Below are 24578 nucleotides of genomic sequence, written 5' to 3' on the forward strand. Positions count from 1 at the left end.
GAAGCTTCTTGGGCTGCTGTAGAAGATGTAGAAAGATCTGATGCTGTTTCTTGCCTTTGAGGAATTTACAATCTAACTGTGGATACAAGATGACCAGTCTTAAAGACAAGGAGAGAACAGTTTAATGTGAAACTCTGAGCTACTTCTCGCACGGGCAATCAGATTTCTGAGAAGGGAGACTTCAGAATAAAGGCTAGAGTAGTTTGAGAAGTTTTCATGAAGAGTCTGAGGCCGGGTTCTAATGTTCTAGCAGACCTTATTTCTGTCCACAAGAGGATAAGGAGCAGCAGGAACATTTTGAGGAAAGGCAATGATGAGGATTAGAGAAGAAAATGGATTAGCTGGAATACACTGTCAGTAAGAGGAAATAAAATTAGATAAACAGTGGGAAACCAAAATGAAGGTCTCAAAAGCTGGATAGAGACTTTTTATATGGTCCTATAAATACTGGAGAGCCATGGAAATTTTCTAAAGCTCTGTCTTTTATTATTGTGGTAAATATGCATTTACATAAAATTTACCATTTTAACCATTTTAAGGGTACAATTGAGTTGTGTTGTGTACAGTCGTATTACTGTGCAACCATCACCACCATACATTGCCAGAGCTTTTCATTATCCCAAACTGAAACCCTGTACCCGTTAAATTCTACCTCCCCATTCTTGCCTCCTACCAGCTCCTGGCAAACACCACTCTACTTCCTCTCTTTATGTATCTGACTATTCTAGGCACCTGATATCAGTGGACTCATACAGTATTTGTCCTTTTGTGTCTGGCTTATTTTACTTAGTGATGGAAGATTTGGGGACATAAGAATGATACTGCAGAAAAATTTTTAGGAAAAATGAATTGGCAGTTATGGGTGGTGTAGATTCACAACTGGTGTCTAACAGGCCATTTAGCACCCTGGCCAGGAGGGCGCAGACCCGGATGATGCCCAAGGAAATGGGGACCACAAGGCAGGGCCAACAGATTTCTTCTTTTTTGGGGGGGGCAGTTAACAAAAACATGACAGGTTTTAGTAGCAGAACAGGAATGCAAAAATGTAAAATAGGGATAGCCAAGATGACTAGGCAGGAACTAGCTGGTTGGTGGTTCCGCTGGTTAAAACACAGAGTTTGATAAAGGGATTCAGTGTCAAGGGAAAAGGACCATTGGGTTTTGGACACGGTACGTTTGAGATGACAATGGATATTTGTGTGGAAAGTTCCTAATGCTGTTAGAACGAGGGGTGGGCAGAACAGCATCCTGTTGTTGAAATTACTGATTTCACATTTCGTGCCCATCATAAACTGAACCTCTGTTGGGCAGGGCCTGTACTGGATCTGGGAATAAGTTCTGGATACCAAAGGGATCGAAACATCAATACTTTCACATTAAATTTGGAAGAACTCAGAAAGGCAGAAATGTGTGCCCTTACAGAAGATTTTCTCTATTGGAACATGGGCCTGGGAGGGGGGTTCTACCAGTGTAGGAGAAAGGTTTGAGGGAGGGAAAGCCCTGGTTTAATGTCAAACGATCCAGAACATGTGCATGAACGGGAACAGACAATGTGCCTATTCCATCTGTGGCATTCTCTTTCTAAGCGTGGAGACTTGTAGAAAACCATCTTACGCCATCTATTTCATTCCACCCTCTAGATTATCCTTGCTCTGGCATGTTGGGGATGGTGTCTGGACTTATCTCTGACTCCCAGATAACAGCATCAAACCAAGGGGAGAGAAACTGGATGCCTGAAAATATTCGCCTGGTAACCAGTCGCTCCGGCTGGGCACTGCCACCTGCACCCCACCCATACATAAACGAGTGGCTCCAGGTGGACCTGGGGGAAGAGAAGATTGTGAGGGGCATCATCATTCAGGGGGGGAAGCACCGGGAGAACAAAGTGTTCATGAGGAAATTCAAGATTGGATACAGCAACAATGGCTCGGATTGGAAAATGATCATGGATGACAGCAAGCGCAAGGCCAAGGTGAGGTGCAGGGAGGGGGGAGGCTGCTGGGGAGGAAGTCCTTTCTCGCGTCATTGACTTAGATCAAGGACCTCCTGCATTTTCCTGAAGAAGTACGACTTTGTATTTCTTTTAAGCCGTGACATCAGTGGAGGTGATCGATGGCGTCCATAAGACCTCCATTCTAGGGAAGCCAGGAATGAGGTGCTGAACATGGTCTCTGAGAGCGTTGCTGCTCACTTTTCCTTCCTTAGGGAACATCAGAAAGCTCAACACTCAGGAGACAGGGCAGCCCAGAAGCTGGGGGTCTGGGGGCTGACAGGGCCAGTAGAAACTCAGAATCTCTCTGCAGATTCTATTCTTTTAGCGGCTACCAAATCCCTTTCCCCTTCTCTTACCCTTCCCTCATTTAAATGTTTTTTTGGGTTTTTTTTTACCTTTTAATTGTGGTGAAATACACATAACATAAAATTTACCATCTTAACCTTTTCAGGTGTCAGTGGTGTTAAGTACATTCATATTGTTTTGCAACCGATCTCCAGAACTTCGTCATCTTGCAAAACTGAAACTCTAGACCAACCAAACAATAACTCCCATCCCCTGACCCTCAGCTCTTGGCAACCACCATTTCACTTTCTGTCTCTATGAATCTGACTTCTCTAGGAGCCCCACATAAGTGGGATCATACAATATTTGAACTTCTGTGATTGTCTTATTTTACTTAGCACAACGTCCTCAAGTTATAGCATGTGGAAGGATTCCATTTTTTTTTAAGCTGAATGATACCCTCTTGTACGCATGTACCACACTTCGTGCATCCGTTCTTCCACCGGTGGACCCTATTGTTGCTTCGGCCTTTTGGCTTTTGTGAACCATGCTTCCATATGTTTTCTATACATTGGAACCTTTTAAAAAATACAGTTGGTTCTTGACCCAGTGGAAAGGGAGATATTCCAACATTTCCCACAACATGTGGTATCATTTTTTTTAACCAAACAGATCTTCTTTAGAGATTACGTTTTAGTTAGACTGACGATCAAACTTATTTGCATTCCCTGAGCACACAACACCAACCAGGAGAGGATACCCAAGAGTATGCTGGGTGGCCTGATAGCTGGTTTAAGGATGAAGTAAGTAACAACCCACAGACCGTCTGTTCTGTCTGCACTGTGGGAATGGTATTCAGCCGATGGTACTTCTCACACCCAACACAATTGGCTTCCCATCCCTGCTTTGCCCAGGACCTACTCCTTTTGTGAAGAGATCTTAGCCCGTTGGCGGGAACGTTACCCTTGCTCCCCCTCTAAGCGAGTGTGGGAATGTGGCTTGATATAAGTGACTCAGGCCGAGGGCATTGCAGGCAGGAAACAGAAGCCTGCGGGGACCGCCAGCTCCACGTCTGTCTCTGCAGAGCCCGCCTGTCCCCCACGGGCTGTGGTCAGCACCAGTGCGGCGGGCCACTGAGAGCCAGGACGCTGTCAGAAATGTAAGAATTTCTCTCCCATCTCACCCCTGCTTCACTTGTGGTTTCCAAAACATTTCCAGTGTTTTTTTTTTTTAATCTACGTGCAGCTACTCTCTTTCTTGTGTTCATTTCATTTCCCCCTTTTATGTCTGCCCCTCTTGTTTTGGTAAAAGAAAAAGTAAAATTAACATCAGACACTGGAGTTCCCCTAAAAGCCAATCTTTTCTGAGGAGTTGTGAGCCTTCTGACTTTATCACCAAGTGTGACTATGCCGCCCATCAGCAGCGTCAGGAGCTGATGCTGTTGTGACACGTGTGTCTTATCCAAAGCATACGGTATGCTTCATCGCGTCTTCAATTAAGTCTAAAGCTAAAACCATCACTCTGTTGTAGTACGTTGCCTATGGAAGTCCCCCAGAAGCCAGCACACAGTTTTCAGTTTCAACAACAACAAAAAACTCCATTCATGAGTATGTGAGATTTTTCTCCTAAAATATTATTTTATCCATCATTATCGTCTTCCTATGATATTTAAAACCACAAAAACATCTAAATTATTTACATAGAGCCTAATCTGTGATTCCTAACATGTCCTTCTCCTGAAATAAAATCTTTAAGATGCAAAAGGACACGGGTAAAACCTTCAGTTTAGGAGCAGTACATATTACTGAATTGTAAAACGATATTTAACACATACTATATTTAAACTTACAAATGAAGGTTACCTGCTTAGAATTCCAAGTACCTTTTATGTGATACTAGAATGAGTACTGGGTTTTAATGAATAAAACAGCACTTTGATGGATTGAAAATCCTCTATACCTGCTCCTCACTTCCTACCCTCAAGTAGCATTGTGACGGACAAGCTATATCAGAGTCTCTGAATTAACTAGACTTCTCAGGAGCAGATAGGAGATCTAAAGCCTCAAAGCCCTCTTCTTCTAAACATAATTAGTAAAAGGACATGAAGATATTTCATAAACAGCGTTATGTTAACGAAGTTAGCGCAGTTCCATATGGCTCTTCACGGCTAATATTCTTCCCAGGTCACCCCCAACAGCTTTTATGTTTTAACATTGTGCTAATTCTTTACTCAAGTTAAAATGAGAAGAAGAGCCCAGATTCCATAACTATAAGTGCTTTTCTCCTATGATTGTTGGAACTGTGTTAACATCAACAGAACACGCATGTGTAGCAATGTTGTTTTCATCATAATTATACCTCGCTGACGACACTTAATTGGGCCTAACAATAACGTATGTCAGAATCTCAATGACTGGAAGCAACTGTGCTCTATCAAGAGGGCAGAACCCCAATCGTGAGTTAACTCTTGAAAATAATACAAGGAAGCTTTAAGGGGGAGAAGCGGATCTATGTTAACTACGTCCTTTTAGATTCCTGGAGGCTTTTCTGAATTGGAAAAGGCTGATTAATTTCCTTCTAGAACACAGAGAACCTCTGGTTATGTCACAGCTGACCCAATCTGTCTATCTTCTCTTACCTGTGTGCCCCTTTTAGCCCTGCTATTTCTACCACTGAACGATCACATCTTTTGCTGGTTTGGTACGTCTTGACCCAGTGATTGGGTACGGTCCCCGCTCCTGACTGACATGGCCTGGGGCTGGCCATCCACTCAATCTGATCAATCAGATTTGGTAGCCCCAACTGCAATACATTTAAAGAAACATTAAGGAAATTAAATATGTGGCCTTGGTTATAGACCTCAGTTTCCTGAATTTAATGAGATTAGACTAGATCATTTCTAAGGGCAGATATCACAGCAGTGTGGTGAAGGGCCCCAGTTAGGACTGCCAAGGTTTGAACCCTGGCTCGGACACTTAACAGTACACGCGGCCATGGGCACATGACTTGACCTCTCTGTGCATCACTAGCTGAGGCTAGTGACGGAACCTACCTCGTGGAGTTGTCTTGAGGATTAAATGAATTCATTTATTTTCAGCACTTAGAACAATGCCTCGCACCCATAAATATCGTGCAATGTTTGATGTATAATAAGACACTCCCAATGATAAGGCGATTTGAGTCTTCTAATCCCCCTTCCCCACCTCCCCTCCTGGACAGGATTAAGAATGGTGCTGAGAGAAGAGGATATAAGAAGGCTTATCTATTTCTTGCAAAAGTTATTATTCCACTTTCTTATGATTCCACTCAAGGATTTTGACCTTCCTGTCAGTGTAAAAAGTCGCCGCCCTGGCAATGGGTGGCCTGGCTCCGGAAGAAGGTCACAGTGTCTTCAAGTTAGGAATGTACTTCAAAAAGAGAAGCCCATTCACACTGCAGTTCAGGACCACCTGCGCCAGGACCTCCTTCAATAGTCAGGACCCTTGTTACCTTCCTGAGATGAGAAGGTCTTTTATCTACAAATGCCTCCCACAGGTGGTACTGCTTCAGTAAATAGCAATTTCAGTGGGTTTCAATAACCCCAGTTCCTGACTAAATAGCACTTGCATGACATTAAATTTAATATTTCCAACTCCAGGAGTTTAATCTCTCCACCTTCTACGGTCTTAGCAAAACTAGGACCCGCTGCTTTAAGAGAATGTAACCGGCGTCCTTGTCGGAAATGTGGTGTCTATTATAGCTCTGAAAAAATGGCAGCTTCTCTTCCTGAGTTATCTTCCTATTTGTCTATCTCCCTATCTCCCAGACACATCAGCATATCATTGAAAACATGTCTCATTAAATCCTCAGCTTCTGTGGTAGCCTCAGTGTGTGCGCTGAAGTTTCTGAGAAATGACATCTGTCACTTCTTGGAAAAGCCTTAATTGTTTTGTTTTGTTTTTTTCCACTTGCTCATTTATGAAAAAGGTGTCAGCCATTTTATGAAGTGGTGGGACAGGGTCTATTTCTCTGCCCTATTAAGGGTCCTGAAGGAGGGACTCTTCCACTAAAAGTGAGGTTTTGTTGATAACAGCGTTTCTCATACTTCACAGTCTTTTGAAGGCAACAACAACTACGATACACCTGAGCTACGGACTTTTCCACCTCTTTCCACACGATTCATCAGGATCTACCCTGAGAGAGCCACTCATGGAGGACTAGGGCTGAGGATGGAGCTGCTGGGCTGTGAAGTGGAAGGTAATTACAATTTCCAGAGTCCCATCTCGTTTCCCACTTTTTAAATCTCTTTCTTCATGCATTTATGCCCCTGATGGGGCTGCTGCAAATGGCCAACTTTTTCCCCTGGGTGACCCTGCCTCTGGGTCTGCCAGTCCGTGAGGCGCAACATTCCAGCCCACTCCACGCAACAGTGCCTCGTATTGGTTGTTGGCAGAACTCTCCTCAGATTCTGTGGGTTGCCTCCTTTGACTTTTTTAAAAAATAATTTACTGAGGTGAAATTCGCATAATATAAAATTGACCATTTCTTAGTGAACAGTTGAGTGGCATTTAGCACATTCACAATTATTTATGCAACCACCACCTCTATCTAGTTCCAAAACATTCCCATCACTCTAAAGTAAACCCCCCCACCCATTAAGCACGTTGCCCCTGACCCCTGGAAACCACCAGTTCCTTTGACTTTTTAAGTGTTGTTTAGCCCTCTATGTCCAATTCAAGTTTCTGTCTGCAGTGGTGACCACATCATTTGATAGACTAAAATACCAGCATTACCTTGAATGAATTTCTTAGGCTACTGCAGAGAAACAAAACTTTACATGAGATAATATGTCTGAATGTGCGGTGGGATCCGTTTAAGGATATAACTGCATAAACTTATCATATGAAAGTCATACCAAGGACAAATTCATTTCACACGCTGACCTCAGAACTGCATGCAGCTCTGCCTTTTTATCACATAATACATAAGAGGAATGTTTGAAAAAACCAATGCGGTGTTTGTTTAATGTACCATCTAATGCTTTTGTGCATTAGAATTCCCATCTGCCTTGGATTTGGGCATCAATGAGTAACCAACTTTTCTATCCCCATAAAGGTCTTTCTTCAGGTTAGCTCAAAAGATGGCTATTGTTGGTATCCAGATGTTAATCAATTGAGCATATGCTCATGGTGGTTTTGAAGAATGCTTTTTAATATCACCTTCTTGTGGTTTCAAAATTATTTGTGTTTTGAGCTACCCAAATATAATTACATTCTTGAGCACATTAAACATCATAAAACTTTTCTTATGCACTAGAGAATCTTAAGCTATAAATCACCATACTAGTGAATAATTCATAGCTACTTTCGTATGTATTTATTTTAAAGCAGGCCATTATCTCCCATTCTTTATTGTGTAGTTGTTTCTATATCTGGAGTCATGTCTCAGACCTCTGAATTATCCAGTCACTATCAACACAGACTAAGAATGACTATGTGCCAGGACTTTGGCAAAGATACCGAGAAAAAGAAGGGACAGGCAGATCGAACCAATTGCAGACATGTTCATTCCATTGGCTGAGAAATGTGCTCATCTGGAAAAGGGAGTCTGCTGCTATGAGGCAGGTCCTTAGCCTGGATTCTGGAAAGCAGCACTGATTTAGGAGGTGGAATGAATGGTTGGTTGAAAAGACTGAGGCCGGTGGCGGTTTGCCGGTGTCAACTCTGTAGTGAGGTAGAAATGGCCGGTGAAGAGATTTGCTGCAAGCGTTCCCAAGCACTCACAAAAGTGAGGAAGTTGCCCTGAGCCATAAGAGAAGCCAACATCCAGGGAAAGTCATGTCAAAGCTTTTTGACACAATTGGTGAAAGGGAGTGTTTTTTTGTTTTTGTTTTCTTCCTTAAAAATGATTAACAGTCCCTTAATAAATATCTGCTCTGTGCCTCATGCCCTGAAAGAGACCTAGAGGGATTCAGAAAGAGGTGGGGCTACAACTCAGCATTGCACACGTGTCCATCCTACTTTGGGCTAGCATTTACGAGAAACAGAGGATCACAGAAGAGAAAATATATTCAAGTAGTAAAATTGGGAAGTAAAAATTATTCACTTTCTACTTTTTCAATTTAAACCAGGTCCTACCCTGGGCCTCTTCCAATGAGGAACTCCTCCCCAATAAATACCATAAGGAATGCGGACGAATAGAGTTTTAAATACTTAAAAGTGGCACATAACTTCGTTAAGACCAGCATCTGGATTGCCAGGGAGGGTTCTCTTGATCCAGTGATAGCGACAAGTGGAGCCCAGAATGTGTGTGTAGATATTTTACCAAGTCTATATTGGACACCTAGATGGTGTGCACATTCTCCCTAGTTATTATCAGTGATTTCCTAATTATTATTGGTGTGTGTTCTGGGCAGTTGGGGAAGTTGAAACTAGCTACATTTCCATATTTGTCCTAACTCTGCTCAGTAGTTAAGCACAATAACAAAGAGTATCCAATTTTTATTGAGAAAGAATCCGTTACCGATGCATTCCTACTGGCCAGAAGCTCTCAGAGAACAGGCCCCCTCGCTCCCAGTATCTCGTCTGGTTCTCAGACATCAAGAGCGCTGTACCTTATCTCAAGTCTTGTAAAGTGAAATGGAATGCCGAAAACTGTAAAATATTAAACAGATTGCAGGAATGAGTAACAGGCTGAAAAATAATAGACCAAACTAAATTTAAAGAACTTCAAAAGCAGTCTTTGATTAATGTTGTCTACCTTTCAACTGCCAACTCGGAGATACACGAATACCTGCCAGGGGTGGAATGCAACCCCCCAGGGGGCTCAGGGAAAATGACCCCAGGATATCTGAGACAGCTCCTCTCAAACACCTGCCCAGGAGAGGAGGAATCCCAAGTTGAGGGAAATGGAGTCACTCAAAACGATTAGAAAAAAAAAAAAAGAATATTGTACTAAAAGAGAATCTTGAGACTCCCTTTTGGGGAAAAATTATAATACCAACTTAGCAAATACTAAGAATGTAAAAGAGTTCATGACAACCGAGTTCTCTAGCACATTGAAAACGAAAGGAGAAACAGTTGAAGCAGAATCTCTATCATCAAAGTTCTCAATTCCAGGGTCATGAATAAATAACCAGTGAGAGAATTCAAGCACTTTTCAGAAAAAAGGATGTTTATGTAGATAGCAATGTATAAAATGCTAGGGCTGCCAACTCTCCTCGGCAGATACAGATCAAATACTAAAACAAAGCAGTCCCCAGTGCATTCTGCCAAATCCAAGTATACTTAGCTCCTGAAAGAGAGGCAAACCATGCTCGTGGCCTTCTTACCACGGATTAGAGTTTTCTGCAAAGGCATTAGCAGATTCCCTTGCCAGAGCCCTGCGAATACATTGCAGAGGTGTGAGATCATAACCCTTGGATCTTGTTGCAGCACCTACAGCTGGACCGACCACTCCCAACGGGAACCTTGTGGACGAATGTGATGACGACCAGGCCAACTGCCACAGCGGAACAGGTGATGACTTCCAGCTCACAGGTGCAGAAACCATCTTCATCCCATTGCTGTGCCATTTCAGTCACGTTGCGGTTGAGACCGGCTAGTTCGTGTCTCTGTGTGTTCGCGTAACTCCTCCTGGCCGTGGCCGTGGTCGGGGTGGTGGCTGGCATCTCCCTTCCCTCGTGCCGTCCTGCCACCACCATTCAAAACAATAATTTGAGCCATTTTCAGAGCCAGAGGCTAGGATGGTCTTCATCGAATAAGAATTTCTCCACCATGGCTAAATGTGCTCAACTCATCGACATCTTCAAACCCCTGCCCCAGAACACACGCACAACCCATACATAACCACACACTTTAGACTGTTTATTTTCATTTTCTAACAAGGGTAAAAGGTCTTGAGAGGAAACTTTACCCAACGAATTGATGAAATTGGGCTTATATTTGAAATGCTGTTTTTAAGTGAGGATTTTGTAAATCCTGTTACATTAAAATTTACAAAGGCAGAATTAGTTGTTATTTCACATCAGAAATGACTAGCAAATGTATCAGGGATGGTGGGTGCCAAGTACCTCGCTAATTTATTGAGAGTATTACTCCATAATATTCTAAGACCCTGAGAGCTAGAGAGTGACCTTCTCTTCTCCTTGGAGTGGCAGAGGAAATATTAGACAAGGGGGGAAATAGGATTGTACCACTTGGAAATGGGCCAAGGCAGTAGGATTTTCACCCTATTGTGGCCAAAGGCACTGTGGAACCTTTACTGCCACCTGAGTCAAAATGCAGTTCCATCTAGCATCTGACTCTCATTTTAGATTAAACATGAGCCCTTGGCTGCAGGTCTGTATTTTTACCCAGAAGGGACTCAGAGAGCCCACATAATTAATTTCCATGGGCAAAACTGAAGGTGTTACCATGTAACTTTGTAACAGCGCCATGTTATTGGCTAATGCAGTAATGTAAAATCTGCCAGGAAACGTCCCACAGTACATTTCCAATTACTTCAAAAGCTCTCCTCTGAAGGAGTGAGAGAGCTCGGCACTCAGATAGAATAAGGGGTCAAATCTAGCTCAGAAATTTAGTACCATGAACCGGGTTCCCATTTAAATCCCAGCTCCTAAGGCTGCCTCCCTCCAAATTTCCAGGATAATCGCTTACAGTCATAGGGCCAGTAAATGTTACCACGGGCTTTTGAAAACAAATCTTGTATATAAGTAGCCATAAGCCACAAAAATTAATTAATGCAGAGGCATTTTCTTTGTGAGATGTCAAGTTCAAGCTGAAAACCCTATAGCTGGTGTTAAGAACAGAGTACCATTCTATGAACCAGGTCCTGTGGAACCTTCCCAGGATTGCTTGTAAACACCCTGCCACAGACCTCAGGACTTTTGTGGACCCTGTCACACATCTGTAGTGAAATTCCTCATAAAAAGGAACGACTATAGTCATCACAGTATACCCTTTCAATTGCCCTCTTGTGGAGAGAGTTCTTTTCTTTATAAACCCTAAAGTGGTCAGTTAATATTGATTAGAAACAAAGCCTCAGATTTACTCCTCATATCAGAACAACCAACCTTCTCATTTTTGCATCAGTTCATGACTGAATCAATTGAAACTAAAGCCTTTGAATGAAACAGGGCAAGTATGTTAGCCTGGAGCAAATTATGTATGGCAATGAGTAACACACCACAGAAAATGGGTCATTTATGGTGGAAACACTGACAGTCCTCTAAAAGTACAAGGTTATAGTTTATCTATGGCATTTAAAATCATTTATTGGTTAGATAGAAAAAAGTTCTAATTATTTTTTTATGTATTACCATGGCAAAAAAACCCCACAAAAACCATGTCCATTTGTCTCACTATTTCTGTAAATACATACATATATGAAGAACTCATGCCTCTTTGTCTCACTATTTCTGTAAATGCATACATATATGAAGAACTTCCAGAGGTCTTGTTATTGCCCGCTCCATGCCCCCATTAAGAAGAGGTGATTTCAGAAGGAATCTCATGTTTCAACTTCATTTGCTGCATTAACGGCCAACTTGGGTTTTGTTTTTGTCTTTGTTTTTGTTTTGTTTTGTTTTTTTACTTATTTTGTTTTATGGAGCTATGGGTTATCCTCTGAGAAAGGGCGTGTTCATACGTAATAATTTTTGTGAGGAGCAAAAAGCCTCCCGTCACCCAGATATCCTCTCGCATGGCAGCAGCTAACGTCCTAGGCTCACACACAGCTCTGCAGCCTTCTTGCTCCTTCTGTCCCAGGCTCTACCACAAGAGCCTCAGACTTGGCACATTGAGTGTAATGGAGCCAAAGTAAAAGCATCCTCGCTTTAACCCTGAGGAGAGGGAAGGTGGGAGATGAGGATGAATGCCCTCTCGCCGAGGTGGCGTTTCGTTCCTTCACACAGATGGTGTCAGTTTAATCTCTCCTCCTGGGGTGACCGCTTTGAATAGAGTGGGAAATAAGTATTGTAGCAAAATGCTCATTACTTACAAACAACACTGAATTCCAGGTGAACTGTACCAAATGCATGGAAATGAGAGATTTCGCTCTCCGGTACTTGCTTGCCAAGGTGAAAATTCACCCCTGAAGTTACTCATTTGCAAATGCCTTTGAAGTCATTAGATAATACAATTGGTTTCAAAGGCACCAGGAGGCCAAATTTCACATTGGATCTGTGTGTACCCAACAGCAGAATTTGGCTCCCAACCTATAACAAAACTGATAATGCATATCGGTTTTAAAAAGTGTATTTTCACCTTGAGTCTTTCTCCCAAAAGACCACTAGGAACAGAACGCTAATGTATTCTGGCCTCCCTCCAATTCTGCCATTATAGATTCACCTTCTTAACCCATAATATATATAATTCCTTCTTCCTAGCACCTGCCTCGTTGAGGCCACACACATGTGTGATTGCTCATCCAGCATATTTACTGGAAGAGCAAGGGTAACATGACTTGGTGCTGCAGTCAATTAGCTCCAAAATCTTCCTGCCATCCCAAGAGCACAATTTCACAGCTCTCTGATTCACGACCTGGAATTTCTGATCTGTGGAAGCCGCAGGGTAAAACGAAGACCTGGCCAGAATAGAGATGATCACAGAGCTTGACTGAACAGTACTATTGGGAGGTGTACAATGGCACCTGAGAACCACCTCGATAGCCTTCCATGATACTCAGGAGCCCACCCCATGCCCTGCCTCCGAGTCTGCCCAGGGCTTTATTTCTTAGGGCAACAAATAGATGATCTCTGACCACAGCAGATACTCACTAGGAGAAACGGCTTTCTCAAACACCTAAGTAATAAAGAGCACACCAGTGTCTCCCCCACTTAGTGGGTTCTAAGACTCACCTGAGAAGCTTTCAAAAATTCAGATTTCAAGGCCTTACCTCAGAGATTCTGGTTCAGTGAGGTCTGAGGAGGATTAGTGGATTGGCAACCACAGGTTCAACAGGCCCTCAGGTGATTCTTATGGTTGGCAAGTTCAAGAACACTACTTTAAAACAGAGGTTTAGGGGCACCGGAGTGGCTCAGTCAGTTAGGTGTCTGCCTTCGGCTCAGGTCATGATCCCAAGGTCCTGGGATCGAGCCGCACGTTGGGCTCCCTGCTTAGCGGGGAGCCTGCTTCTCCCTCTGCCGCTCCCCCTGCCTGTGCTCTCTCCCTCTGTCAAATAAATAAATAAAATCTAAAAAAAACAAACGGGTTTAATGAAGAGGAGCAGAAAATGGAAGTGCCAAGATGCAGAACAAAAGAGGGTGAAGCTAAATTGTTGCGTGGTTCCCTCACCAGGAATCCCAAAGTCAACCCCAACTGATTGGAAGCTGACAATGTTCAGGAGGTTATTTGTGCCATCTTCCAGTGCTCTGGGCCTGTGAGGCAGGGTTTCTGCTCTTGCCTTTTTGTGCAGCTTCTCCAAATCACATGCTGGGCAGAATATTTGTCCTTGGGAAAAGCAAACAACTCCAAGCAGCTAAAGAAAGGAGGAACTGCTACCACCCACTTAAACCTTCAGTTTTTAAAATAGATTGTGGGGAGCAGCCCTGAGTGTGAATCTGAGACCTTGGGAAACTATTTGAAGCTCAGAGGCCCAGGTCTAGTTCAATTCCCAAGTCACTGAGGATGTGTGGAGGCTTCTGCTTTTCATGGGTACAGTTGTGTAGCACGCTTAACCTGGGAATCAGGGAATGCCCTTGGAAGGAAGTCTCAGACTTTCCATACCGCCTGGATGCTTTTAGGAATACATGTGTTGAGTAAAAAATCGTGGTTTATTTGCGCTTGATCTTGTGGTGGGCAAAATCTAAGTAAAACGATTACCACAGGTGGAATTAAAGGAAGGATTTTCTATGGAGAATGTTTGCCTCCAACAGATGTACGTCAGCATACAGCATTTCTTTACTGTGCTTTATCCACAATGCTTCCTTTTTCTGATTTTTGTATGTTACTGTTTTGTTTGTTTGTTTGTTTTTCAGGCGGTACCACTGTGCTGGCCACAGAAAAGCCAACCATAATAGACAGCACCATACAATCAGGTATCAAAAAAAAAAAAAAACCAACAACAACAACAACAAAAAACAGAATATGGGGTAGATTTCACGTGCGTCTCTCCACCCCCCACCCCCAAGTAGCGCATTGCCACACTTCTCGATTTCAGTTTCTCTCAAAGTCCTAGAAGAGAGATGCCACGCAGCATCTGGTCTCCAAGCATGAGCCATAAATATTGCTTTCCTTTCATCCACATGTATATGCAGCAGGGAGTGAGGTTTCCTTCTCCATCAGTAATTGCCAAATGGTGACAATCCCAGCTCTCGGAGGAAGGAACTGGGTAACATACTTTGTTTAACGCAGCACATCTAGGACACGGACTGTGTTTGCAAACTCTGAGAGAAGGAAGGCTCACAGGCAGCAGCCTGACTATTTATTTTCATCACAATTCTGCAAAACCGAGACAGGCAAAGTTTGTCAGTTTTGCCTGCCACGGAGTTGGCAGTTTGACAACAGCATTTCCAGTGGGCGTGCCACGAAATGGGGTACGGAAACCACGACTGCGATTGTGCGCGGGGAGAGTGGCGCCCTGGGGAGCAGCACCTCCGCATCCTTTTGTTAAAAAAAAGCCTAATGACTTTTCAAACCCGTGGCTTGCTGTTTACCACGGGCTGGCCGCAGTTAAATGGCAGCCTCCCCCGCCTTTTGTATTTTGTTAGTATTCGGTAAAATTCTTCCCCACAGACACACACGAAGGGAAATTGTCAGTGCAAGCAATCAGAGGTTTTAAATACTTTAAAGTTAATCATTAGAGTAGGGTGAACAGGTCAGTTTTCCAGCTTCTCCCATTTCCTTTATCGAAGCTCACTGAGCCTTGGCCTCCACAGTCATTTATTAATGGGGCGTGTGGTGTATATCAATGTTTCCTCAACAGTATGACACCACCCAGCGAGGCAGAAAGTAGAAAGGGCTACTCTAATTAGTATGCTTCCTTAAAGGATGCTGTCACCGTTGACCTGATTAAACTGCAAAACAAACTTCTCTATGGTTGAACTTAACCCTGAGTTTCCCTGTGGTGGGCTCAAGTTGACAGAATTCCTGTGACCCCACAGTTCAAACACCCCCAGCTGCCAAAAGGTGAAACAGAAGAATATCTGTTCCCCTAAATTCAGAAAACACTGTAGTCCAAATGATGCTCTTTCTGAGGTCTAAGATATGGCCTTCAGGGTTGCACCATCACCCCACATGGACCCTCAGGAGTCCGGCCTCTCGCGCACTTCCTGCCTTCCCTGAGGGTCCTGGGCCTTCTCAGGTGGTTCTCTGTGGAGTACCCACTGGCTGGCTCTCTGGGACCCTCTGTAGTAAGGAAGAGGGCTGAGGTGACACACTGAAGTTCTAGTAACCTAACAAACGTGTTAACTGCTCTGTTAGTTTTTTCTCTTGCCAGAGAGTTCATTAAAACCCCTCTAAAGTTGCCAGCGAACTTGTCTCATCTCTTCTCTCTTCTTGCCTATCAAAAGAGCTAGGGATCATTGAAAAAATGAAAGTTGAGCAACAGCTCTGGAGACAAGAGAAAGGTATACACCAGATTCCAAAGTGGGATAATTCCCCCTGGACGTTGAAAGTCAGCAATGACTTCGTAAACACACGTGGTTTGTGTGTGAGTTCAAGGACCAGCCATCCTGTGGGGTGTACTGTGGTCAGAATGCAGATGGACAGATCCCAAATCAGGAAGACCTATGGCCACCACCATCTGAATCAGTTCATGTCAAACCACAAAGCTTACTGATAGAAGGGGTCTGCTCCGGTTTTGAGTTCCACGGTCAGCCCAGAGTCCTTTCCAAATCACCCTGGTTTCTCGTTTTTTCATTGCCTGAGTCATGAATCTGTCTCCCAGTCTTTGTGGATAATGGACCGTCTGACCTTCTTTGAGGAGCTCTGTTCATTGTCACCATCTGGCTAAGCCAGTGTTCAGAGCAGTTCCCGCGGCCCTGCGTGTGTTTCAAGTCCGAGGTTAAGCCTAACTTTGAGCTGTTCACCCAGGGTGGGACCCACCTCTCTGATAGTTTGATCCACGCTGTTCTGCGGGTTTCAGATTCTTTAGGCATATTTACAAGCAGCAAACTGGACCCCTAAACTTTCATCTAATCTGATTTTGCTGAAGCCATTATAGACTCAAGTAGAGTCTTAAGATTTCACTTTTGAGGATTCTTATCAATGTCATAAGCTCAGTGGGCCTATAATACTCATATACTGTCTGGGTTGTGATCAGATGCATCAAACCCTATTAATGCTCTGCCAGAAAATGAGGAGAAACCCTGCATTTTCCAGCCAACTCCCCCTGCTGAAAGGTCTCACGCTCTGAGGATCTTCAAACACTCCTAGAGCAGCTCAGGGTTGATTCGTAACCCATGATTGCATGGGCCTCAGCATCTCCACTTATTTGGACTGAAAGACCCGTCCGAGAGTAAGCTAGTTAACATCCTCAAAAGAAGTTTTGAATACCAGGTTCCAAAATTAAATCCTTGTGCATATACGGTGCTAATGATTCAAATGCGGGCAAGATAGTTTCCACAAGCGCAGCTGGGGCCGGCGCACAGCGGCTATAAATTTGTTTTAAGTTCAGAATATTGTTTCCTGCTATTTTTAAGAGCCAAGAAGGGATTTAGCCAGATTATTCCCAATGAATTTAATGAGAATTGTGCAGCCACAGGGCCTGGGTAATATTTTGAAGACTGAAAGGTCACTAATCCTCTATACTTACTTCATTCCTCGGTTTGCTTTTTTTCTCTTTCTCTCTCTCTCCTCTTTTCCCTTTTGCCTCTCTCCTTCTTTCTTCCTCTCTGTCTCTCTTTCTTTCTTTCTCCTCCCTATAAATGTTTGTGTGTGTTTTACGTGTCTCATAGCCTTCCTGGCCAGCCCTGAACTGTCAACATCTCGCTCCACACTCCTCCCCCACCATATGCATGGGTTAAAAAAAAAAGAATAGTTCTTTTAAATTAACAAGATTGCCGTAGATTATATGATTGGGACAAGAAGATGAAAGGGTAGTAAAACACAAAAGGTTAGAGCAGATCCCCTTGTTACAGTCATAGGATCGGAGAACACATGAGAAGATCAACGTGGACCGTCACTCAGGACAGCTGCAGAAATGCTTGAGCCCTCCTCTCAAACAAGGCTGTCCTATGTCCTGGTCATTAGCAACACATCCAAACTCATAGATTTTATGATATCACCAGAATATTAAGAGCCAAAATAATGCATGGTGTGGTTTCTATACTATACGATAAATTTAATCTATTAGCCAGAAATACAAGCAGAAATGTTTGTGCTGTAATGGCTGGCTGCCCTCCTGCATGTGCACATCTTACAAACTACATTTTAAGGAGGAAACCCAAAACCACACACATATTAACATTTTCCAATATTAACACTTTCTAACAGGAGATTATGCAACAGTACATTCCAGGTTCGTGGGTGCTGACATCCAAGGTTGCTCAACCATTCAGTCACTGTTCAATTGACTGTAGTTCATCTGCATAATTCAATCTTGCTGCTCAAAAGTGTGGTAAATTTTGGAAGAGAGTTTCTCATACTTTAAGAAGCCCTATTTCATGGTTACGATAAACAAGACATGAAATATATCTCTCCGGTGACACCATAGCTGTGAAATACAGCCCTTCTGCACTCACCGAAAGTACGCGCCTTAGACACATCATGGGGCTTGCTAGAGTGACTTTCCCAAACTAGCTCTGAGCGCCCTTTGGGAGGTCTTATTGTCACCAGAAGGGGGAATCCATCCTGCTCCATTTTGACAATGCATATGGTGCATTCCTTCCAAAACTCTACATTAGCATTTGCAAAGGGTTCCTTGGAAACGAAACATGCAAAGTAAGTCATCCTTATCTATTCAATGAATCTTCCCATAAAAATCCTGACTGCCATTGTTAAAGCGGGGGAGGAGGCCATGGCGGCGACCAGGCTCCCAGAAGAACGCAAGCAAGCCCTGTCGTGTTAAACACGGACAAAGTTAAAGAAAAGATCAAAACAAGATCGGATCTCAGCCTGACCCTAATACAGTGTACGATACTATACTTCCCTTATTGTACACACGAATGGTTTTGAGACATGTTCAAGATCAACTGGCAAGATGCCCTAGGCACCTTTCTCTCCGTTTCAATGCTGCCATCTTGTGGACTACCTAAACTCAATGAGAAGCAGTGACCTCCCTTCATTAGAGAAAACAGCTGCTTTGTGTGTTTAATTTTATATGGGGAGAGGAGGAGGACTGACTGAAGCATGAGAATTTTATCTTTAAGATTATTTTAATTATTAGCTTCAGATTACCAGAAACAAATTCCAAGCCACAATGATTTCATTTCTTTCATACTTAAAAAGTTAAGCTATTTCTTAAAAAAAAAGTGGGGGGGGAGTGAAAAATAAAGCTATAGAGGCTTAAAAAGACGACAGTCGAATAGCACCTTGCAGAACGCACAAGACAGATCATTCCTGAGAATCCATTCATATTTTCTTTTCAAATTGAAAGGAAACATTTTTTTGAACTTTTAAGTGGACAGCTCTTTAAAAATGCTTTGGCTCTATGTGAACTTGCATGGAGGTTTTAATTTACATGCAAATTTTAAAATTCACTAAAAAAGCAGAAACTTACACTTGAAATTAATTGACCTGATACAAAGCACACTAAATAACCTTAAGAAAAGCTTCAGAGATTTGACATAAAAACCTGAAGTGTTACCCAGTGTGGTAAGAATACAGATAGCCTCCAGAATGAGACATCCAGCCAAGTCACATTTCTTCACTTTTGAGGTTCACAGGTCAATCTGTACTTAAGATTCTTCTCATTGGTGGATAACAATGTATATGATTCATTCTCAAGAACAGAATATCTTTCATATTAAATATCATGGGCATAGGGAGAATGTTATAGATGTAATACATCTGCCTTGGAAAGTAACCTTCCTGGAAATTTTATGTAAAACCAATTTGACAGGCAGTCCATAATCTTTTTAAAGCTGGATAAAAAAAAAAAAATCCGAAACGTGATTTTGCAAACATTTTGACATCTCCATGCAGTCTTTTGTGTTTCCTGGTAATCCTGGGTTTTGAGGCTTTCCCAGAATTTTCAAACAGACTTTAAGTTATATAAATCGTGCCTTTTGTGAGCAAATTAAGGGCCTTTCTGACCTAAATGATTAAATTTGTCTTTCTCTGCTTGTCTCTATTTTTCCTTTCCACCCACTGAAGAGTTTCCAACATATGGTTTTAACTGTGAATTTGGCTGGGGTTCTCACAAGACATTCTGTCACTGGGAACACGACAATCATGTGCAGCTCAAGTGGAGTGTGTTGACCAGCAAAACCGGACCCATTCAGGATCACACAGGTAACGGAGAGTTCACTGCGGCCTCATTGCTGTAAATTAGAGAGGGTGTTCTTGTGGAGGGTTTCTGGGGTCTGTGAGATTAGGGGTGTTAGAAAACACTCTCGAGCATTCACTTCCTGCTTTCATTTCCTGGAATTACCGAGATCCCCTTTCCTAGAAGAGGTGCTCCGACGCCTGGTAGCAGAGAGCGCCTGATTAAATCTGGCAACTGATTGCCTCTTGGAAAAATAGCAAACTGGGCAAAGATGTGTGAATAAGTACTTGTTTTATACTTTTCCTGAACCGTTTTCCTGGAAATTTCAAATACATTCAAAAGCTGAGAAGGCTTAGTGACATGAACCCTGTATGCATATAACCCAGCTTCAACAAGCACCGAGTCACAGGACTCTTAACTTTATCTCTAGCACCCCTGACTCTGGATTATTTTGAAGCAAATCTGGGCATAGGTCATCTCATTTATTTTGCAGCTAAAGAACCAGTAAGTGAGCCTCCTGCTCGCTCTCTCTTGAGCCTTGAAGTTGAAGTGGAACAAGTTGGGGTGGGATTCTTATTCATTTGAGGAAGATTGTAAATCTGGCCCATTTTTTTCTGAGCAGGTGGAAACCTCACCCCATCCTGCCCCGCCTCCTGTCTTACTTTCCTGCTAGGATTAATTAGTGGCAGAGGGATGGGCTGGGGGTCACTGGGGGCTGACTGCCACTCCAGTGAACTCTTTATCCACTGCCATCCTGCTTTCCCCTTAGTCATTTTGTCATCCAGCTTCAGGTGCCGCATGAAGATCCGGCGGTTGTCCTTACAACGCCCACACATACACACGCTCCCGCACACTCACCACGAACACTCAGCCGACCGACGTCTCCCTGACGCAGTGAAACTTAAGGGACTGTTTGCTCAAGAGGCAGCTTCCCAAATGATACACTAGAGGGCCATTTGCTGATGCTGAGAAACCTCATTAAACAAAATTCCCCCATGCTGGGGCTTTGGATGAGTGGGTCAGTGGGCCAATGGGTGGGCAGAGGGCACTTCATGCCTTTCCCATTTTGTCATTACTTTTTTTCTCCCAGTGAATATAACCATTAAGTAGGTTGAATTGGCCTCCTTCCACCACAGCTACCTCTTTGCCTAATGAGAATGACAAGGAAATTGGATAAAATTGGACTCCTTCAATTCTGAGACACTTTCAATTGAATCTTAAGACAAGCAGTTTTAGAAAACTTAAAATACTTTGACTGTAAATGGCACTGTACATATAAATGGCATCAAATTAACCAAATGCAATTAGCTGAAATGAAGGCAGTAATGGTGGAAAAATTGATGCAAAGTGAAGCAAAATGACTCAGTAGGATCTGACATTCAAAGGAGGTTAAAAGCTATGTTAGCCAGAGACAAAAGCTAAAAGGCTTGCAGAAGTAAAGTGCTAATTGAGAAAATGAAGACAGAGTTCCTGACCCAAAACTGTGATAAAACCCCTGAAAGGAAAAATATCAACCCTTTATGCGTTGGAGTATCAGAAAAGGGGGGCTTGTCTTAGAGTAACAGCTGAGAAGTGTGATTCCTTCAGAAGGATTTGTCTCTTTTGTTCTCCCAGACACCCAAATTTACTTTGCTGTGGTGCCAGGTCTGCTCTGACGGGAAAAAGCCTCCTACAGCCCTGGAAACACAAGCATTTGCCGAGAGAGGGGGAGTGAGCCCGACATCTGAAAGGCAGGAACTTGTTAACAAAAAAAAAAAAAAGTAGATGAAAAGAGCAGCCCACATGCGCACAGACGGACATTAGACGATATTCTGCAATTTGCAAATCAGGAGATTTCTTTAAATTAACACAATCTAGGTAAAACATCCTGCTGTTCAATTTGGAATTTATTGGAAGGAATCCCACTTGGTTTTCTGCATTTGACTTCTAAGAGGGAAGCGATGTACCTCCTTACAGAGAATTCCTGAAACCCAGCATCTTCCCTGGTTTGTCGAACAAGTGTTATTTGAGGAGCCCTATTACTTGGTAGATGCTGCACCAGGCACTGGAGATGCGAGAATAAAGGAGCGGGGCTCTGCCCTGAGGAGCTCACGGTCTCCTTGCACAAGGCGGGAGATGACTACCACGCAGGGGGTGAGGGGGCCCCAGGTGGAGGTGAGCGGCGATGGGAGAGATAACATGGGGGCTCAGAGAAAGCAGTCCTGTCCCAGAGAGTCTGGGCTAGGACTGGCATGTGCAGGCACGGAGGAGAGCTTGCAGGTGGTGTGGGGGGACAGGCTTCTCTGTGAGGCCGTTAGCTATATGGCAGGGGTGCCCCGTAAAGGAGTGTGGCTAGGCTAACGGTCTTGAGGAGCCACTGAGAAGCTTCGAGCAGAGCAGTGACATGAGCATGTTTTTAAAAGACCACAGAGGTGTCAGGGCAGAGGCCAGGAGAGATTTCCCAGGCAGCCTTCCTCCCTCTACCCAGGTCCAGTTTTCTCCTCCTTTCTCCCACTTGTTCTCTGACGAGCCAGAATAAATGTCACGGGCTCCAATCGATGCGCCCCCCTCTCTGCAGCATCTCCAACTTCAGTATTTTTCCCTAAGAATGGGGACATGGGGCACAGAGGGAAGACGGGTGCCTTTTTCACCTGTCCCTCTTGGGGGACTGAGACCCGACTCGCCTCAGTGAGATGGCGCTGTCACACAGTTAGGGAACCACCACTTGGTAAAGTAGTGGGAGAAAGCAAACCCCAAGAGTGACTGGGTCCACGTGGGCACAGGGGGCGCTCCATAAAGACCGCGTCAAACATGCCGCCAGAGTTGTGAGTTTTATTTCCACCCTCCTTTTATTATTCCACCCCTTGCTTCTCTTAAGAGGGTTTTGGTGCAATGTCGTGTAAGCAGCCAGGTGAGTGAGGGAAGCAAGTTGCCTGCTGACACACCCACTTCTCCCGGGAAACTGTGGACACGGGCAAGAAGACACAAGAATGTGCCCACATGTGCACGGGGAAAAAGTATCTCACAAACATGCAAAGCCCTTGGGCAGCAAACAAAACATCCCGCTGCTCACTGAGGCCCGAGCATCAGATTCACACTTACATCAGGTGAGGCCTTAGAGTAGGTATTTCTATTTGCAGAGCAAACAGTGAAACATGAGTTGTGTATGTAGACCAGGTGGTGGCAGGAGGAAATGTTCCCACTGGGGGTAATTAAAAGCAAAGCCAAGAGTAAGTCCTCGCAGCTCGGCAAGTATCTCCGTTGCCAAAATGGCACGTTCTAATAAGCCTCAAAAATGCAACCTTGCCTCTCCTTGAAGCAAAAGCCCACATCAAACAGGAGTGGGGCTTGCAGCTGAGATTCAAACTCTCAGGTGCGTGTAAGGAATTTATAAGCCATTAAAATAAACTAGGGAAAAATCATCTGAATTTGTGGGAAAAAGATTACTAGATGATTTGGAAACACAGCAACTTTATTACTATCAAGCAGTTATAGTAACCAGAGTATCATCACCCAGCTCAAACAATAAATAAGAAACATCTAAATTATTCCATGTCATGTCAGTGTTCGTATCTGTGCTGCTGAAACTGTTTTAAAGTCGCCTGAAAATAGGTCTTCCCTCTGCTTTCAACGGGCTTCCAACGAGGCAAAGGCCAATGGGAGGTGTCGTCCATGGCCACGTGACAATGCCTTCCAAATCCCGGGTGCCCGAGTTAGTACTGCTTCACAGCCCTCTGCCCGTCAAACACCCACTCACAGAGGCTTGGCGCACAGCCTTAGGTGCCAAAAAGGTTCCCCAAGACCGCACACGCTTCCCTTTCCACCGCATATTTGGGTTCTACCAAGAACTGCTCAGCCCTGGAGAGAAGGTTCAAGTCATGGAATTTAAAAGAAGAGAAGGAGGAGTCATGAATGTGGCCACTGTCCCTAACCTGGTTTTTTGTCACAGCAGGTGATGGCAACTTCATCTATTCCCAGGCGGATGAAAACCAGAAGGGCAAAGTGGCTCGTCTGGTGAGCCCCGTGGTTTATTCCCAGAACTCCGCCCACTGCATGACCTTCTGGTATCACATGTCTGGTTCGCACGTGGGCACGCTGCGGGTCAAGCTGCACTACCAGAAGCCGGAGGAGTATGATCAGCTGGTCTGGATGGCCATCGGGCACCAAGGAGACCACTGGAAGGAAGGGCGGGTCCTGCTCCACAAGTCTCTGAAACTTTATCAGGTGTGATGTCCTCCCTGGGTGGGAGGACAGCTCCTTCAGGGACATGGGAGATGGGGATGATATTTTGGAAATTATGTAAATGAGATGCGGGAATTATTCCAACAATTATTTCAGGTGTTTCCCAAACCTGGGATTTTACCTCAGCGATGATCCTCCTAGTTGCATATTTCAGTCTCTAAGTTTACAGGAATAGAACCATTTTGCTGTGAAAGAGGGGAGAATACTACTTTATAATCTATTTCTGGGCTGTCACAATGAACATTCCTTTTTATTCGCTGCTCCCCTCAGTTTTAAATTTTGAATTATAAAAAGAGAGTGTTAGGAGAAGTTTTATGCCATCACCAGGCAGTTAATATAGATTGATGAGCAAAGCACGTGCTTCGGTGAAATCTCATGAATTTAATTTACGTGCCGTAGATTGAACTGAACAAGCATTTGTAAACACTGCTACTCGGGACTGAACATTTCAATACTGTGAAAATGATCTTATCTTGTTAGGTGATTTTTGAAGGCGAAATCGGAAAAGGAAATCTTGGTGGGATTGCAGTGGATGACATTAGTATTAACAACCACATTTCCCAAGAGGACTGTGCAAGTGAGTATGAACTGCTGTACAAACCAGGACACGCTTGCCCAGAGCATGAAGATTTTCATGCAAGGGTCTTTGTCTTGCTCATTTAGACCTAGAATTTCAATATGGGCACATCATATGAAACGCATATTTTGCTGCAACAGGGCATAAAACGAGGTC

General features: G+C 43.7%; 1 protein-coding gene and 1 long non-coding RNA gene across 7 annotated transcripts in view; one reads left to right on the forward strand and one right to left on the reverse strand.

Moving 5' to 3' along the window:
* Window positions 1-24578, forward strand: part of NRP1 (neuropilin 1) — a 136919-nt gene that overhangs the window by 105195 nt on the left and 7146 nt on the right. For 3 of the 6 annotated variants that reach the window (XM_025885782.2, XM_073885509.1, XM_073885510.1), the window contains exons 10-16: window positions 1641-1972; window positions 6370-6514; window positions 9691-9795; window positions 14235-14294; window positions 19513-19650; window positions 23553-23827; window positions 24326-24422. In XM_025885782.2, coding sequence (XP_025741567.1) covers window positions 1641-1972; window positions 6370-6514; window positions 9691-9795; window positions 14235-14294; window positions 19513-19650; window positions 23553-23827; window positions 24326-24422 — 1152 coding nt within the window. The remainder of the gene's footprint in view (window positions 1-1640; window positions 1973-6369; window positions 6515-9690; window positions 9796-14234; window positions 14295-19512; window positions 19651-23552; window positions 23828-24325; window positions 24423-24578) is intronic. The other 3 variants (XM_025885784.2, XM_025885783.2, XM_025885785.2) reach the window with 3 other exon arrangements.
* The window catches only part of LOC141371253 (uncharacterized), a 77242-nt gene continuing 61320 nt past the window's right edge, over window positions 8657-24578 (reverse strand). Inside the window, exon 3 of the long non-coding RNA XR_012376053.1 lies at window positions 8657-8910. This is a non-coding gene — a long non-coding RNA (uncharacterized lncRNA). The remainder of the gene's footprint in view (window positions 8911-24578) is intronic.

The sequence above is a fragment of the Callorhinus ursinus genome, unplaced genomic scaffold, assembly GCF_003265705.2.
Source record: "Callorhinus ursinus isolate GAN/ISIS: 27379988/994484 unplaced genomic scaffold, GSC_fseal_2.0 scaffold62, whole genome shotgun sequence".
NCBI classification, from domain to species: Eukaryota; Metazoa; Chordata; class Mammalia; order Carnivora; family Otariidae; genus Callorhinus; species Callorhinus ursinus.